The sequence below is a fragment of the Peromyscus eremicus genome, chromosome 1 (assembly GCF_949786415.1).
Source record: "Peromyscus eremicus chromosome 1, PerEre_H2_v1, whole genome shotgun sequence".
Taxonomy (NCBI): Eukaryota; Metazoa; Chordata; class Mammalia; order Rodentia; family Cricetidae; genus Peromyscus; species Peromyscus eremicus.
In genome coordinates, this window is record NC_081416.1 from 61,487,917 (window position 1) to 61,504,586 (window position 16,670).

The 16,670-nt window shown below is 46.2% G+C and overlaps 1 protein-coding gene across 3 annotated transcripts in view; it reads right to left on the reverse strand.

The window, feature by feature from the left end:
• Positions 1 to 16,670, reverse strand: part of Phrf1 (PHD and ring finger domains 1) — a 33,777-nt gene that overhangs the window by 5,988 nt on the left and 11,119 nt on the right. For all 3 annotated transcript variants that reach the window (XM_059264636.1, XM_059264635.1, XM_059264634.1), the window contains exons 5-12: positions 15,301 to 15,384; positions 13,481 to 13,608; positions 9,901 to 9,998; positions 9,283 to 9,458; positions 8,060 to 8,189; positions 1,543 to 1,670; positions 463 to 644; positions 240 to 371 (exon numbers count right to left, since the gene is read on the reverse strand). In XM_059264636.1, coding sequence (XP_059120619.1) covers positions 240 to 371; positions 463 to 644; positions 1,543 to 1,670; positions 8,060 to 8,189; positions 9,283 to 9,458; positions 9,901 to 9,998; positions 13,481 to 13,608; positions 15,301 to 15,384 — 1,058 coding nt within the window. The remainder of the gene's footprint in view (positions 1 to 239; positions 372 to 462; positions 645 to 1,542; positions 1,671 to 8,059; positions 8,190 to 9,282; positions 9,459 to 9,900; positions 9,999 to 13,480; positions 13,609 to 15,300; positions 15,385 to 16,670) is intronic.

Consider the following 16,670-nt stretch of genomic DNA (forward strand, 5'->3'; position numbering starts at 1 on the left):
TCTACAACTGACTGTGGACCAGCACTCCTGCCCTGCTCAAGGACCCTTACTCTCTCAGAGACTGTGGCCAGTAGCTGTGCTAACTGACCCCGAGACAACTAGCTTTTACGTAGCACTCAGAGCCAACCTTAAGCACATCAAAGCAAGAGGAGCTGCTCAGCCACATCAGTAAGGGCCACACAGAAAGGATAAGTAATTCAGTGTCCTTACCCACCCCAGATGCTCCTGCTGCCCCATACCTAGAGAGCCCCAGGGCGACAGGTCTGGCCACGGGCTGGTGAGACTGTAGGGCTGAGCGCGACAGCACTCTCCTCTTGGCACTCAAAGGGGAAGGCGGATCTACAGATGGTTCTTCATTGCTGGAGGGGACACTGACAAAGCAGACCATTCTGTAAGTTCACACGCAGCCTAAGCAAACCTGAGGATGAGCTGGGACACTGGGACAGTCACTACTGTAGTCACCTGTCAAAAGGGTCCAGCTCATAGGGATCTCCAAACAGAGAGAGAGAAGCTGCTCCAATATCTGCCCTCATCAGCCCCAGAGAGGGGTCCACTGGCTTGTACACTGAAGGCATGCTGGTGCCGCGGACAGGCCTGCGGAGGCCTAGTGTTCGTGCAATGCGAGACCGAGCTGTGACTTCATTCTAAATCAGTGATAGAAAACATTTCAATGAATGACTGGCGGCATCCTGCCCATGATCAGCCACATAAGGAACAGTTGTGGACTTTCTGACTCTCCAGAACAGATGTTCAAACTACTGGCTATCCATGTCTTTATACATAAGCATATACTACAGTTACCAGGCAATGGATAACAAGTATAAATTCACATAAAAACACAGGAAACACATTGTCTCAGCTTCCTGTGTCTTTAAGTAGCAAATCTGTCTCCTGGCAGCAGGGCTAAGTGAGAGAGAACACAGTACCTAAGATGAGTCCACTGGACATAGGCTTTTCTTTTCTTTTTCCTTTTTGTTTTTTTTTTTTGAGACAGGGCTTCTCTGTGTAGCTTTGGTGCCTTTCTTGGAACTCACTCTGTAGCCCAGGCTGGCCTTGAACTCACAGAGATCTTCCTGCCTCTGCCACCCGAGTGCTGGGATTAAAGGCATGCGCCACCACTACTCAGTGGACATAGGCTTCTCACTCACAGACGAGAGGCTCCCCAGGACAGACAGTGACTATGTCCAGTTAACAACTGTATATACTTCCCCAGGACCCAGGCTATCTGCCCTGAGGACTTCAACTCAAGTATGCCCATACTTGCTCCTAAAGTAAGACTGAGAACCTTTTGATCTGACCAGCCAGTGACTAAGAAGGTGGCTCAGCCCTCCTTCCTGAGCCCTGCCAGTCCTCCCTCTCTGCCTCTATGTTTCAGGGTCATCATACACAACTCTTAACACAGCCCAGTACAAATGACCCAAAAGCATACCCACCCACCTCTGAACTGTACCAGAGCAGCAGGCCAACAGCCATGTTGTTGCTCCTGCTGCAGAGCCACATGGGGAACCAGACTGGCTAAGATGGACACTGGGACAGCCTCACCTTCAGCTTCCTCCCCTTTGTCTTCCTCACACGGTGCTGCCGTTTCTTGGCTCTTGCACCCCCACTCTTACTTTTCACAGATGACCTGGACCGGGTTTTCTTTCTTCCCAGCACTTTTTTCCGTCTCCCTAAAAAGACAACATTAAATGTCTGTGATTCAGTATCTGCAGGGCCCTTCCTGACCGGGGGACCAGATCCTCCGAGTACTGTTGGTTGGAGCAGAGTCCAGGAAGCTGGGGAGAGGGTCTGGGCACCTCAGGACTGTGTGCTGCCTTGACTTTTACATACAATACACGCAGTTTCTTTTTTCATTTGTGTGTGTGTGTGTGTGTGTGTGTGTGTGTGTGTGTGTGTGTGTGTATGTGCTCCAATGTGTGTGCACACAAATGTGGGTGACTGTGAAGGGCTAAAGGGGCATCAGAACCCCTGGAACTGGAGTTATAGGTAGCTATGAGCTGCCCAATGTGGGTACTGGGAACTGAACTCAGGTCCTCTTGGGTAGCAGCAAGCACTTCTCTTAAGCTGAGCCATCCCTTCAGCTCCTGATTTTACTTTTTTATTTCTTGAGACAGACTCTGGTCTTATGTAACCCAGGCTGGCATAGAACTCAGTACGTAGTTACAGATGACCTTCTGTTTCACAAGTACTGTATGCTTGGTTTACTACTTTTTAACTTAAATTTATTTACTTTTTTAAAAGACTTACCTTTTTCCTTTCAAGATTTTTAATTATTTATTTATATTTTATGTGCATTGTTGTTTTGTCTGCATGTATGTCTTGTGTGAGGGTATTGGGTCCCCTGGAATTGGAATTACAGACAGTTGTGAGCTGCCATGTAGGTGCTGGGAATTGAACCCAAGTTCTCTGGAAGAATGGTCAGTGCTCTTAACTGCAAAGCCATCTCTCTGGCCCTATTTACTGTAGCTGATCTTGAACTCATGGCAAATCTTCTACCTAACTTCTCAAAGATTACACATGCCTCACTTAAAAAAAACTTTTTTTGAAGATTCTATTTCTGGGTGTGTATCTACTTTGTCTATATGTGCATACATGGGTGTAATACTCAGGCATTCAGAAGACAGTGTGGGATCCCCTATAACTGGAGTAACAGGCAGTTATGAGCAGTCATGTGGGTTCTGGGAACCAATCCCAGGTCTTCTCCAAGAGCAAGAAGTGCTCTTTCTTAACTTTACTCAGCCATCTTCCCAGCACCCCGTCTTAGTTGGGGTTTCTATGGCTGTGAAGAGACACCATGACCACAGCAACACTTACAAAGGAAAACATTTAAATTGAGGTGGTAGCTTACAGTTTCAGAGGTTTAGTACATTATCATCATGGTGGGAAGCATGGTGGTGTGCAGGCAGACATGGTGCTGGCTACATGGTGTTTGATCAGAAGGCAACAGGAAGTGGACTATCTCACTGGGAGTAGCTTGAGCACAGGAGACCTCAAAGCTCACTCTCACAGTGGCACACTTCCTCCAATAAGACCACACCTACTCCAGCAAGGCCATACCTCCTAATAATGCCACTTCATTTGGGGGTCATTTCCCTTCAAACCACCACAACCCCCCCTTTAAAATTTGTGTGTATGTGTGTGTGCATGTGTTATAGAAGTCAGAGGAGAACTTGCAGGAATTGGTTCTTTCTTTCCACCATGTGCAATCTGGAGATTGAAATCAGGCTTGTTAGCTAGCATCTCTATCCGCTAAGATATCTCACCCATCATTTTTTTGATGCATGTTCTCACTGTGTAGTGGAAAATGACCTTGAGCTCTTAATCCTCCCTGCCTTCACCTGCAGAACACTGGAATTACAGGTATGTGCCAACTTCTTTGCAGCCTGGGCTCCAAGCACTGGCTTGGCTTGGCTTGGCAAATTTTAACTAGAGAAATAAGCCTGTAACATTTTGAAAAGTAATGTGTTCCTGGGGGAAGGAGGATCCAAATAGCAAGCAAGGATGGGGTTCCACTACTCTGAGTAGATCAGACTTTAGAACCATTATATAAATTACATAAATTAAAAACAAAACAAAACAAAACAAAAACAAAAACACAATAACCAAGTGCTGAAGACAACGACTATAACATGACCTTTCATGGTCCAAACACAGAGAGCTCCCCTAGAGACTGGAAGACAAGCAAGCACTCTGAACACTTCTGGAGATACTCTAAAAACAGACGTCAATTGCTAAAGCACCTATGCTGTGCTCTAAACCCACCCTCAAAGGTGCTGCTATGACACTTCCTTCTAGGATTCTGACAAGCTAGGAATGAATTCAACCAGGATGTGGCAGGGTATGAAGAGAATAACAGGTAACTGGAAGCTCCTTCGCTTTTGATCAGGTAAATAAGGAAAGGCTGCTGGGTCCTGCTGCCCCTGCAAGCTACGCTGCACATGTGAGGGCAGAACCAGGGCAGTTAGTGGTCCTCCACAGAAACCCTCGTAAGCAGAACACCGTGCCTCTTCTCCCCCGTTGTCCTTTCTGTGGCTCCCATAACCTATGGTCAACCATAAAATACCAAGTGGGAACTTCAAGAAGAAAAAATCCATCCATTTTAAACTGTATTGTTTGGAGTAATGTAATGAAATCTCAAGCTATATCCTAGCCCACCCTGTCCAGGACAGGAATCAGTCTTCGCCTAGAGTGTAGGTATGGGTCAACCCCTATTGCTCACTTTGTGGTTCTGGTTCTTAGACAACCTGGGACTGCAATGCTTTAATTCATGGGAACCTTATGAAGTAGCCCAGGCACTTGGGCCATCCACTGCCTCTCTTCTCAGAGGCACTGCACTATCTCACATCATCACAATGGAAGACACTTGGAAGAATGAGCTCACCTAGCTTTTACTACAGGGCATTGTTATGACTGTTAAATACATAGCCCTGACTGGCTTGGAACTATATAGATTAGTCTGGCCTCTGCCTCCCAAGTGCTGGGACTAAAGCTGTGCACCACCATCACCCAGCTCCACAGAATACTCTTGCAACACAAAAATCTAACACACTGAACTCATAATCAGGCCCAACAGATGTCTGAGCTCAAGCATACAGTCTGCAGGCAGGAGCCAGTGAAGAGCAAAGAGAAGGGGCAAACATGCATACCCCAACATGAATCTGACTTGAGTCTTAATTCAAATGAGCATTTTCATTTTTAGTCTGAGACAGGATTTCATTTGTAGCCCAGGCTGGACTCAAACTTACAATGCAGCTGAGGATGACCTTGAGCTCCTGATCCTCCTGGCTCCCCACCCCCACATGCCCCAAATAAACTATCCTAGCACTCAAGAAGCTGAGGCAGGAAGATTATGATGTGAGTTTCAAGGCTAGCCTGGGTTATAAAGAGAGACTCTGTTTTAAAAAAGAAAAGGGGGGCGGGGCGGCAGTGGCGCACACCTTTAATCCCAGCATTCTGGAGGCAGAGGCTGGCGGATCTCTGTGAGGCCAGCCTGGTCTACAGAGCGAGATCCAGGACAGGCACCAAAACCACACAAAGAAACCCTGTCTCCACAAAAAAAAAAAAAAAAAAGAAAAAAAAAAAAGAAAGAAAGAAAGAAAGAAAGAAAGAAGAAAAGAAATGGGGAGAGAAAGGGAGGAGGAAAAGAAAACAAGTTCACAGAAACAAAACTAAAACCAAGGCTGAAAAGGTGGCTCAGTGGTAAAAGCACTTCTTGCAGAGGACCAGTGTTAGGTTCCTGGTATCCACATGAGGCTTACAACTGTAACTCCAGTTCCAAGGGACCTAACATCTTCTGGCCTTTGTAGGTAATAGGCATGCATGTGGTGCACACACATACAGGCAGATAAAACATTCATCCACATAAAATAAAAACTAAAAGACCCTTTAAGGAGGGGTGCCCGACTGTATGTCCTTAATGGGATTAAAGAGGAAACAAATTCCTACCTCTAATCAAATGCTGGTCACAATCTATATGATTTGGTGAAGCAAATGAGCTGTTAACAACCAGCACTGAGAAGCAGGATGTGACAGGAAGAGCAGGAGGCACAGATGCGCAACACAGGAAGTGAAAGCCTGACCTTAAACCTCAGCTGCAGGTGTGAGGCCTTAAGAAGGACCATGTCACTGACCTAGACAATGACCAATTGCTTGCTCAGAAAACAGAGAAGGCTATGGCTTCTAAACTCCGCTCTTGATGAAAGGAGGGGCTTCCTGAAGAGGATTCGAAAGACAGACAGACAGACAGACAAACAGACAAACAGACACATACACACACACACACCCCTACCTTCTGGTGAGCAGAAACTGAAACCCAACTGTTATGAGTACTGCTGAGAATGCACTCATAATATGCAGAGTAACTAGGTCTTTTAGATATACAAGAGATAGCATTTTGAGTTGGAAGCAAGTTTGGTATTTTTTTCTAAAGTTAAACATAAGTTGACAATCTAACTTCTTCACCATTTCATACTGCTAGAAAAAAAAATGAAAATATCTGCTCACAAAATAAACTGCATGCATGAGGTTTCCATCAGCTTTATTCTTTCGTTTGTTTAGTTTTTGGAGACAGGGTTTCTCTATATAGTTTTTGGTTCCTGTCCTGGATCTCGCTCTGTAGACCAGGCTGGCCTCAAACTCAAAGGGATCCGTCTCTCTCTCTGCCCCCCCCCCCCCCCCCCCCGTGCTGGGACTAAAGGTGTGTGCCATAGCCGCCCGGCAGCTTTATTCTTTGAATTTCACATATGCATATAACATATTTTAATAAAATTCATACCCATTCCTCCCAGGACCAAACCCTATCTCCCAATCCCTCTCAACATCATGATTTCCTCCTCTTCCTCTTCTTTTTTTAAATAATCCACCAAGTTCAATTTGAGCTGCAGGGGTATGGGGACCATCCACTAGAGCAAGATCTCTCAGAGGCCACACCTTTAAAGAAGACCATTCTCCTTCCCCCAAAGCCATCTAACGTTAATAGTTCCTAAGCTAAGGGTAGGGGGTTGTGAATTGCTTACTTTTCTGCAGTTTTAATCATTTTTGTTTGTTTGTTTGTTTTTTAGTTTTTGAAACAGTGTCTCACTATGCAGTCATAGCTGGCCTGAAATTCACTATGCAGATCAGGGAGTCCTCAAATTCCTAGAGATCCACTTGCCTCTATCTCCTAAGTGCTGGGATCAAAGGTATATGCCACCATACCCAGCTGTAGCTTTCTCCTTAGGCCACCTAAATTGGAAATAACCCAAGTGAGACCACCAAGTAAGAAGTAAACAAACTGAGCCAGGCGTGGCGGCGCACACCTTTAGTCCCAGCACTCAGGAGGCGGAGGCAGGTGGATCTCTGTGAGTCTACAAAGTGAGCTTCAAGACAACTAGGGCTATTACACACAAAAACCTTGTCTCGAAAACCAAAACAAACAAACAAAAAATAAGTAAACAAACTGGCACATTAACAGAGTCTTTGATAATGCAAAGACACACATAGTGCACATGTTCTAAAGGCTGTCTGTGCTAGTAAACAAAGCAAGACCAGAGACTTCCGTTGAATCCTGTGAGAACCCAGACTGATGACCAATGAGTCGGGGTGGAATGGGAGGGAATGTCCTCTTACAAGTATTCTATACATTGGCAAGGTCCTCATTTGTCAAACCTGTAACTATGCACTTATGTGGGTGCACCCACTTCACTGTGCACAGATATCAAGAAAGTAAATTTAATTTAAAAATGTATGTATGTCTGTGCGCGTGACACATAGACTCAGCCTATCAAGAACAACTTGTACATGTCAGTTCTCTTTCTATCAGGTAGATTTCAGGGATCCTACTTGGGTCATCGGGTTTGGCAGCAAGCACCTTTACCAGCTCAGCCATTTTGCCAGCCTAATAAAGTTTTTTTTTTTTTTTTGTTTTTTGTTTTTTGTTTTTTGTTTTTCGAGACAGGGTTTCTCTGTGTAGCTTTGCGCCTTTCCTGGAACTCGCTTTGGAGACCAGGCTGGCCTCGAACTCACAGAGATCCGCCTGGCTCTGCCTCCCGAGTGCTGGGATTAAAGGCGTGCGCCACCACCGCCCGGCTAAAGTATATTTTTAAGAGACTACAGATTAATTATGACCCACCTAGAGGCAGGAATCCCTAAGTCCACACTGAGTTGAGCCCACTAGAAGCATCAAACAGTACTCAGAAGCAGAGGGTCAGGTCAGTACAGTAAGATCAGGATGCAGAGGTGGTCTCAGGGTTCTAGGTCCCCTCTACAATGTGTCACAGTGTTTGCTTACACTTTACACTAGCTCTGGGTATTTTTAGGTTTAGGAAATGCAGAAGCCATGTCAACAGCAAATATAGCCTCAATCAGGGAATGACAACAGCACATCTGTTCCCATCAGCCCAGATGTGCTTCCTTTTCCCTAGTGTTGTTTAGCTAGGTCTAGATGGGTTTGTCAGCGTGGAAGCCACAGATATGAAGGGTGTGCTGTACTTCTGGCTGAGAAAGTTGCAGGAGCAATCAGAAACGATCACACAATTGGACTCCAGAACAGAGCTCCCGGCGGGAGTCAAGCACAACTTACCTGCCTTCCTCTTCCGTTTTGCAGGGACACGAGGTGTCAAGGGACGCTGATATACAGCAGTGCTCAGACCAGTGGCCACAGCCTCGATGGTTTCATCCAGCAGAGAAGACATGAGGTACCTTGGCACATGCTGCACACAAGACACAGAGCCACTCGGTGGGTGACCACCCTTTCCATGGATGGGACACTGAGCCGGGCCATGTGAGTAGATAGTCAGTGCAGACTCATCGAATTGACCAGAAAAGCAGAAGAGTTTGGCACTGGAACCACCTCCCTCCACTTCTACCAAGAATGGACAGCATGATCACAATGACAGTGGTTCCTGGCAGTTTCTAGGAGGGAAGGTCAGGGCAAGAATGGACTAGGGCGAGGTTGGGGATTTATCTCAGTGGTAGAGCACTTGCCTAGCAAGCGCAAGGCCCTGGGTTCAGTCCTCAGCTCCAAAGAAAAAAAATGAAATGGGGCATTCAGCTGCTATGAAGGAGCAAATGGAGGTCCAAGCAGGAAGAAGGAAGGGAGCAGGGGTGAGTCAAGAGGAAGAGGAAAGCCCCAAATGAGGCAGGTATGTGGTGATGAGGGGCTAGCAGGGAATAGGAAAGAGCCAGCAGATAGAAAACAAAGAGGTGAGTGAGAAATAGCAGCCCCCAACACTGTCCTGCATCCAGAGCACAAAGCAAAAGAGGAATGGCAAGCATAAGCTCAGAGTCAAGTGCCAAAGTGGAGATTACAGGGTTAGGGCATAGGACAGGAGATAGTCCCCAGGCCTCCAACCCCTGGAGCTTGGACCCTGATGTCACTATATTGACCACGGGAATATGACTTCATAGAAAGACCTTCTAAGCTTCCTCAGCACCTAGAACAGAGGCCACAGACATCTAACATTGAGTGCCAGGAGCCAGGCACGAGGAGGAAAATCTCTTGTGCATGGAAGAGGTGAAGAGCCAGTGAGTGGCCTTTTTCATACCAGAGGGAATTTCCTCTGGAAAATCATCACCCCATCCACCAAAGTGTTTGAGAAGGCAGTCCCACTGGTCCTGCTGGCACATGGAGAAGTATGGTGCCTCCAATGCACTCACCTGCTCTCTTGCCAGGCTGACTGCATGCATGCTAGGCCTGGCATGTGAGAATGCTATGTGCCCTTTATTGCCAGCGGAGCCTCATCAGTCCAGTTCCCAGATAAAGAGACCACCCTTCGTAGACCCAGCCTAGTGCCAGCCACCTACCTGGACCCTTCTAGCAGAGGAGATCCGGTTCCGGTTCACAGTTGCCCTCACTCTCTCACTCTGTCGTGTCCTAGCGATGGCCCGGGTCCTGCCTACTCGAGGTCGAAGCCTGCTGGTAGTAGGCACGACATCCGCCAGTAACAGGGAGATCTCCTCATCACTCACAGGAGCTGCATCTTGGAAGAGAGCCATAGGCTGCTGGGTCATGAGCACTACACATCATAGGCTTTCCCCAACAGGCCTTAAGAACTGAAAGCCCCAAATTGACAACATGTTAATCCCAGCACTCGGGAGGCAGAAGCAGAAGGATCTCTGGGAGTTCAAGGCCAGCCTGGTCTACAGAGCAAGTTCCAGGACAGCCAAAGCTACACAGAGAGACTCTGTCTTAAACAAAAATATCCCAAAAAATCAAACCCCAATTTAAAAAAACAAAGACAACCTGCCACGGCCTCCAAAGGTTTAGTAACTCCAGCTCCTACCTAGGAGTCCACAGAGAGAGAACCCTCCCCCTGATGGAGGTACTCCCTATATAACAAGTCCAGCTTTTTTCCATGGTCCTTCTCCAAAACTGACAATAAGAAAGACCCAAGTGCTCTGCAGGAAAGGATCTCACATTACCAGGAGTGGGAGCAACACCAGGGACCGCACACTCTGGGCAGAACCATTCATCTACAGGCACCTCCCGGAGAGGAGGGTCCAAACATTCCATGTGGTACCTATGGGAACAAGAGGTACAGTGTTAGTCCTAACCTCGAACCTCAAGTCTCACAACAAGCCAAGTTGCAAAGATGGCATCTACATATACCCAGTCCACAGTGCATCCTGCCAATGGCTGAACCACATCCCCACATTATGGGATGCTCAGTATATCCTGGTCCTTGAACATAGTCCCTGCCTCCAATTCCCACTCTGAAGGTGGGTCACAGAAACTCTTTGAGCCACTATGTCTGACAGCAGATGACTAAGTCACCTTTCTTTTCAGAGAGTGTTCTAAGGGGCTGGGGAGAGAACACTTTCCTAGAAAAAGTCCTGCCTCATGCTTGCAGAGAGGATCATGCAAATCTGGGCAGAGGCTTTGCTGCCTGAAGCACTGGCTATCCCTGCCTGTCCAATCACATTTCAGCCCAATTGTCCATGTTTCAATCATACTATGCCATTAAGTCTCCTTCAAGACCCTCAAGGACAGGGCATTGACAGCTTTAAAGAGCTGAGCTACAGAGTTCTTGAAGAGGGTCCCCTAAGAAGCCCCACACTCATCCTCTACCTCACCCTAGGCTTTTCTTTGTCTATAGCCTTTGTCTTTTTCAGACAGGATCACACTATGTAGCCCTGGCTGGCCTGGAACTCGTAGAGTGTTGGGATTAAAGGTGTGAGCCACCATGCCTGGCTTCAGGTGTTTTTCTTTCCACCAAGCTTTCCAGCAATAAACTTTGAGAAGTGCTGTGCTGGCAACTTCTACCTCTCTTTCCTTTAAAAAAAAGTTCTTTTTAGATTTATATTATGCATGTAAGTGTGTACTACGTGAATGCCTGCAAGTTATGGGTGATTTTAAACTACCCAGGTGGCTGTAGACTTGGGAACCGAACCCAGGTCCTCTGCAAGAGGAATAAGCACTCTTAAGCACTGAGCCAACTCTCTAGTCCTAACCTTTTACCTTTCTATACAGCAGAATACACAAGTGGCCCCGAGGTGAGCACAAATGCACAAGCCAATTAAAGTTTTTCTGAAATTCCAACCCTGAATTCAATGTGACGTAATTATCCTGTACTGACCACAGCACTGAACCAGAGAAAACCCACTCCTCTACAAACCCTACTCCACAAGGGGCAGTTAGGCATATGACACTCACTGGGATATCATATATAAGAGAGTTGGCCTATGCCAAGAGGTGGTGGTGCACGCCTTTAATCTCAGTACTCAGGAGGCAGAGGCAGGCAGATCTCTGTGAGTTCGAGGCCAACCTGGGCTACAGAATGAGTTCCAGGAAAGGCGCAAAGCTACACAGAGAAACCCTGTCTTGAAAAAACAAAAACAAAAACAAAACAAACAAACAGAAAAAGAGTTGGCTTATTTCTCTCAAACACTTCATATGCCAACACAAAGCTTGAAAAGCCATAGAGAAACCTAACTAAATTCCATCCTAAGCTCTTCCCTCACTTTCTCCAGTCTCCCTGTGAACATGGCCCTTTAAAGTGAGCCGTAATTCTTTAAAACTCAAAGACAATCTTTACCTTATTGTGTAAACTATCAAGCATATATACACGCACAGAAACCAGAGCATCTATAGAAAGCCTTGTGACTCCTTGTCAAAATGGAAATGAGAAAGTTTAAGACTTGTGAGTTGAAACACAACTATGAAGATACAGAAACCTGTAAAAAATCAACAGTATTTAAGTGCTTAGAAGTATGAGAATCACTAATATGTTTTAATTTAAATATTTTAGATCTAACAGGACTGCTTGCACTGTTTTATCTGTTAAGTGAAATATATAAATTAATGAGTAACTCTTGTTACTTGTCTTTTTTGTTTTTAAACATTTATTTAACAGTATGCCTGCATGTGCCCTGCAGGCCAGAAGAGGGCACCAGATCTCATTACAAGTGGTTGTGAGCCACCATGTGGTTGCTGGGAATTGAACTCAGGACCTCTGGAAGAGCAGTCGGTGCTCTTAACCACTGAGCCATCTCTCCAGCCCCCTGTTACTTGTCTTAATGAAGACAGAAAACCCCTGATAAAAGTTCCTAGGACTAGAAACAAAACATTGATTTACGGAATTAGCAGACCAGGCCCAGTGGTTCACACCTGCAGTGCCCACAAGAGAAGAGAACTGTTACAACACAGCCTGGCCTACACAGTTTGTGGCCAGTTTATGTCCCTATCTCAAGTAAAACAAGCCAGTCAAGGTGCTAGATGCTTTTAATTCTAGGATGCAAAGGCAGAAGCAGGCAAACCTGATCTACATAGACAATTCCAGGCAAGCCATGGCTATATAATCAGACCCCGTTTCAAAATAAATAAATAATCCACAAAGTAAGAGGAAAGAGGCCATGGATGCTTGTAGGACTCTTGAAGAGTTATACTCAGTAAGGTAGAGACATTCAGGAAGTTGTGGCAAAACATGGATTCAAACTAATTTCAGGGAAGGAGGAAGACCAAATCCATGGAGTATTGGCACTGAGAGCAGGCAGGCCCAAGTATTGTGAGGTATTGAACAGGTGTGGGAGGAAACAGGCGGCCACATGCCTTGCGATGACGGAACTCAGTTCCTGTGGTGTGCATCACACACAGCAGTACAGCCAGTGGAGCCAGCACAAATGGCAGGACAGAAAGAACTCCAGGGAAAGGAGTGAGGGCAAGTTCAGAAGACAGCTCCCAGCTGGATAGGAAAAAACTTCTTGCACAAACCTTAAAACTGCTATTTCCTGCCCTAAGAAACATTTCAGATTTACCAGCCTCACCACTTGGGGAAGAGTATTTGTATAAACTCTTTAGTCATAATTTTATAGCAGAAAAACCTTTCTAACCAAAAGCCAAAGACCCAGCAAGAGGCTGAGGAGGCCAGTTCCTTCTCAACTCAAAGAGCAGGGTCCCAGAAGACAGGGTCAAAAGCACACAGTAGATATTCTTGACTCTCCCCTCCTGCTGTCCTGGGAGTGATGGAGTGACTTCCATTATATTGAAAAGGTGAATGGAGAGGGCTGGAGAGATGGCTCAGCAGTTAGAACCATATATTGCTTTTGCAGGGTACAAGGGTACTTCAGGAACTTAAACCCATCTTTAATTCCAGGTTCTAGGGTGATCCAATGCCTGTGGCTTCCACAGATACCTGCACTCACAGGCACATACCCACATACCAACCACACACACAGTGAAAAGAATAGTAATAGTAAAAAAAGATGCAAGGAGCCAGAGCAGCCAAGATGATGTAGTAAGGCAACCCCTCAGCCTGTCTGCCCTCTCTCCTAAGGCAAGCCCACTCTCCTGTCTTTCTTTTCTTTGGTCTTGATAAACTGCATGGCCTTTGAGCAGCCTCAAGGAAGTACAGATACAAGGGCCACAGCGGTATCAGTGTCACTGTCTATGAGTCACAGCGCCCTCTTAGGGCCCTACACCAGTGGAGCCCTCAGTCCTCCCCACCCTGCTCTTCTGACCAGTTTAACAGCCTGCAAGGCAGGTAGAAGGCACCATTCCCCTTACCCAGCATCACAGCCATCACAGAGCAGAAGTCGGTCCTCACGGTCACTCCTGCCACACACCTCACAAAAGGTCGGGTCTTCCTCCTCTGCCTCCTCATCCTCACAGGCTCTAGTGTTTTCCACTGGAATCTGAAGACAGAACTGCTGGTCACTGAATGTACCCTCAGGATCTGAGTGGTCAATTCAAAGGACAACATGTATCTAATCTAGAGTAAATCTGTTGGCCCAAGATCTACTTGGACTCTATGCTGGCTGGTTTTATGTCAAGTTGACATAAAACTACATATATCATTTTAGAAGAAGAAATCTCAATTGAGAAAATAACCCTACCAGATTGGCCTATGGGCAAGCCTGGGTGGCATTTTCTTGCCACTGACTATTAGGTAGTGTCACCCCAGGGCTAGTGGTCCCAGGTTCTATAAGAGTAGTCTGAGCAAGCCATGAGCAGCACCCCTACATGGCCTCTGCATCAGCTTCTGCCTCCAGGTTCTTGCCCTGTGTGAGTCCCTGTCTTGACCTCCATCAACAATGAACAGCAATACAGAAGTGTAAGCCAAATAAAACCTTCCCTCTCCAACTTGTGTTTGGTCATGGTGTTTCGTTGCAGCAACAGAAATCCTAACTAAGACATATGGTGACCTGTATGTTCTTTCCACTGCATGTGTCAGGTAAAAGAGAAAAATAAAAGAGCTACACGAGGGACCGACCAGGAGTGATGGCCCATGCCTTTAATTCCAGCACTTCAGAGGCAGAGGCAGGCGGATCTCTGAGTTTGAGGCCAGCCTGGTCTACAGAGTGACTTCCAGGACAGCCAGGGTTACATAGAGACCCTGCTCTAAAAACAAACAAACAGGCCGAGTGGCGGTGGCACATGCCTTTAATCACAGCACTCAGGAGGCAGAGCCAGGCAGATCTCTGTGAGTTCGAAGCCAGCCTGGTCTACAGAGCGAGTTCCAGGACAGGCTCCAAAGCTACAAAGAGAAACCCTGTCTTGAAAAACAAACAAACAAAAAACAAAAACAAAAAATCTGCTTAAAAACAGGGCTGCTATGAGGTAGTGCACACCTTTAATCCTAACACTCAGGAGATTTAGGCGGGAAGATCTCAGTGAGTTCCAGGCTAACCTGATCTACATAGTAAGACTCTCTCTGAAACAAACCAAACCAAACCGGGCTCAAGATGTAGCTCTTAGTTGTCTAGCTTGCCTAGATGCACAAGGCCTGGAATGTGATCCATGGAAAGGAGGAAAGGAGGAAGAGAGGCAGGAAGAAAGAGAGAGAGAAAGGGGAAGGGACAGACAGGAAAGAGAGAAAGAAAAGAAAGGAAGGGAGGGAAGGAAGGAAGAGGGAGTGGAGGGAGGAGGAAAAGGTAGGGTAGAGAAAGGGATAGGAGAGGGAGGAAGGGAGGGACAATAGATAACCAATCTGCAAAGCTTTATTTATGTGAGAGAGGAGGAAACGCCTTCCTTCCCGCCCCACGCCCCCTTTCCAAACCCCAGTTCACGGTCCATCCTAGGACAACCTCTCCTTACCATGACTGCAACTGCTGAGGAGCAGGCCGCAGAAAAGCTCTGGAGTAGGAGGGGTGAGGGACAGAAACCCAGCAACCCTAACGTCTCCACCAGGACTCCTACGCTGTGCCCCAGAAACTACGGACAGCCCTAGGCCTGGGCTTTGCTCAGGGCCCAAATGGGTGCCTCAGTTACTCCTTTGTAAGCCTAACTGACCTGAGAACCTCCTCACTGAGAGAAGTCAGTCACGACTTAAGATCATGGTCCTCCCTACAAGGACACAAGCAGGGGTAGGCAGCAACTACACTTACCTTCTTTAAGATTTTACCATTAAATTGGGCTCGAATACAAATACATTTAAATATTGTTCGATCAACTGGACAGGAGTTGGCATTCTGTAAGAAATAAAGATTATATCAGAATCCTGCACAAACACCTTCATTTATCATTACTGTCTTCAAAATAAAGAATTTACTTATTAACAATTTCAAGCTAAATGTTGGGGCACCTGCCCATTATCCCAGCATTTGGGAGGTAAGAGGATTGTGAATTTGAGGCCAGCCTGATCTACAGAGAGTATGTCTCAAAAAATTTTTTAAATTCCTTTTATTGGTCGGGCGATGATGGTGCATACCTTTAATGCCAGCACTTGGGAGGCAGAGGCAGGGGATCTCTGTGATTTCAAGGCCAGCCTGGTCTACAGAGTGAATTCCAGGACAGCCAAGATTGTTTCACAGAGAAACTCTGTCTCAAAACAGAAAAAAAAAAATAATAATAATAATAATTTAAAAAATATTCCTTTTATTAGGTGCTGGAGAGATGGCTCAGTGGTTAAGAGCACCGACTGCCCTTCCAGGGGACCCAGGTTCAATTCCTAGCACCCACATGGGAGATCACAACTGTTTGTAACTCCAGTCCCAGACACCCATACACAGACATACATGCAGGTAAAACACCACTGCATAGAAAAAAAAAATAAATTTTAAAAAATCCTTTTATTAGCCAGGCAGTGGTGGTGCACACCTTAATCCCAGCACTGAGGAGACAGAGGCAGGTGGATCTCCTTAAGTTCAAGTTCGAGGGCAGCCTGGTCTACAGAGTGAGTTCTAGGACAGCCAGGGTTACATAGAGAAACCGTGTCTCGGGGAAAGGAAAAAAAAAAAACAAACAACAACAAATAAACAGATAATAATAATTCCTTTTACAAAGAAATTTTTACTGAAAGCCTTGGTCTTGGCTAAGTTCCTATGCTAAGATGCTAGAACTTGGTGAAGAAAACATGTCTGTGGTTTTTTTTGTTTGTTTGTTTCGTTTTTTTTTTTTTTTCAAGACAGGGTTTCTCTGTGTAGCTTTAAAGCCTTTCCTGGAACTCACTCTGTAGCCCAGGCTGGCCTCGAACTCAAAGATCCGCCTGCCTCTGCCTCCCGAGTGCTGGGATTAAAGGCGTGCACCATCACAGCCCGGCAACATGTCTGTGTTTTGAAGCCACCATGCTGGTGAGGGAGAAGGGTCAGCAAGCTGGATGTATGTTCCGAATAGGTGGCATGTTGGTGAGAAGGAAAAGGAGCAGAGGGAAGGAAAGACCAAGTGGTCAGCATTTCGGCCTGTTTGCTATCCCACATTCTCTCTCAAACCTCTGTGAACTACACACAAGACCTTGAACATCTCTAGCATATTTTTA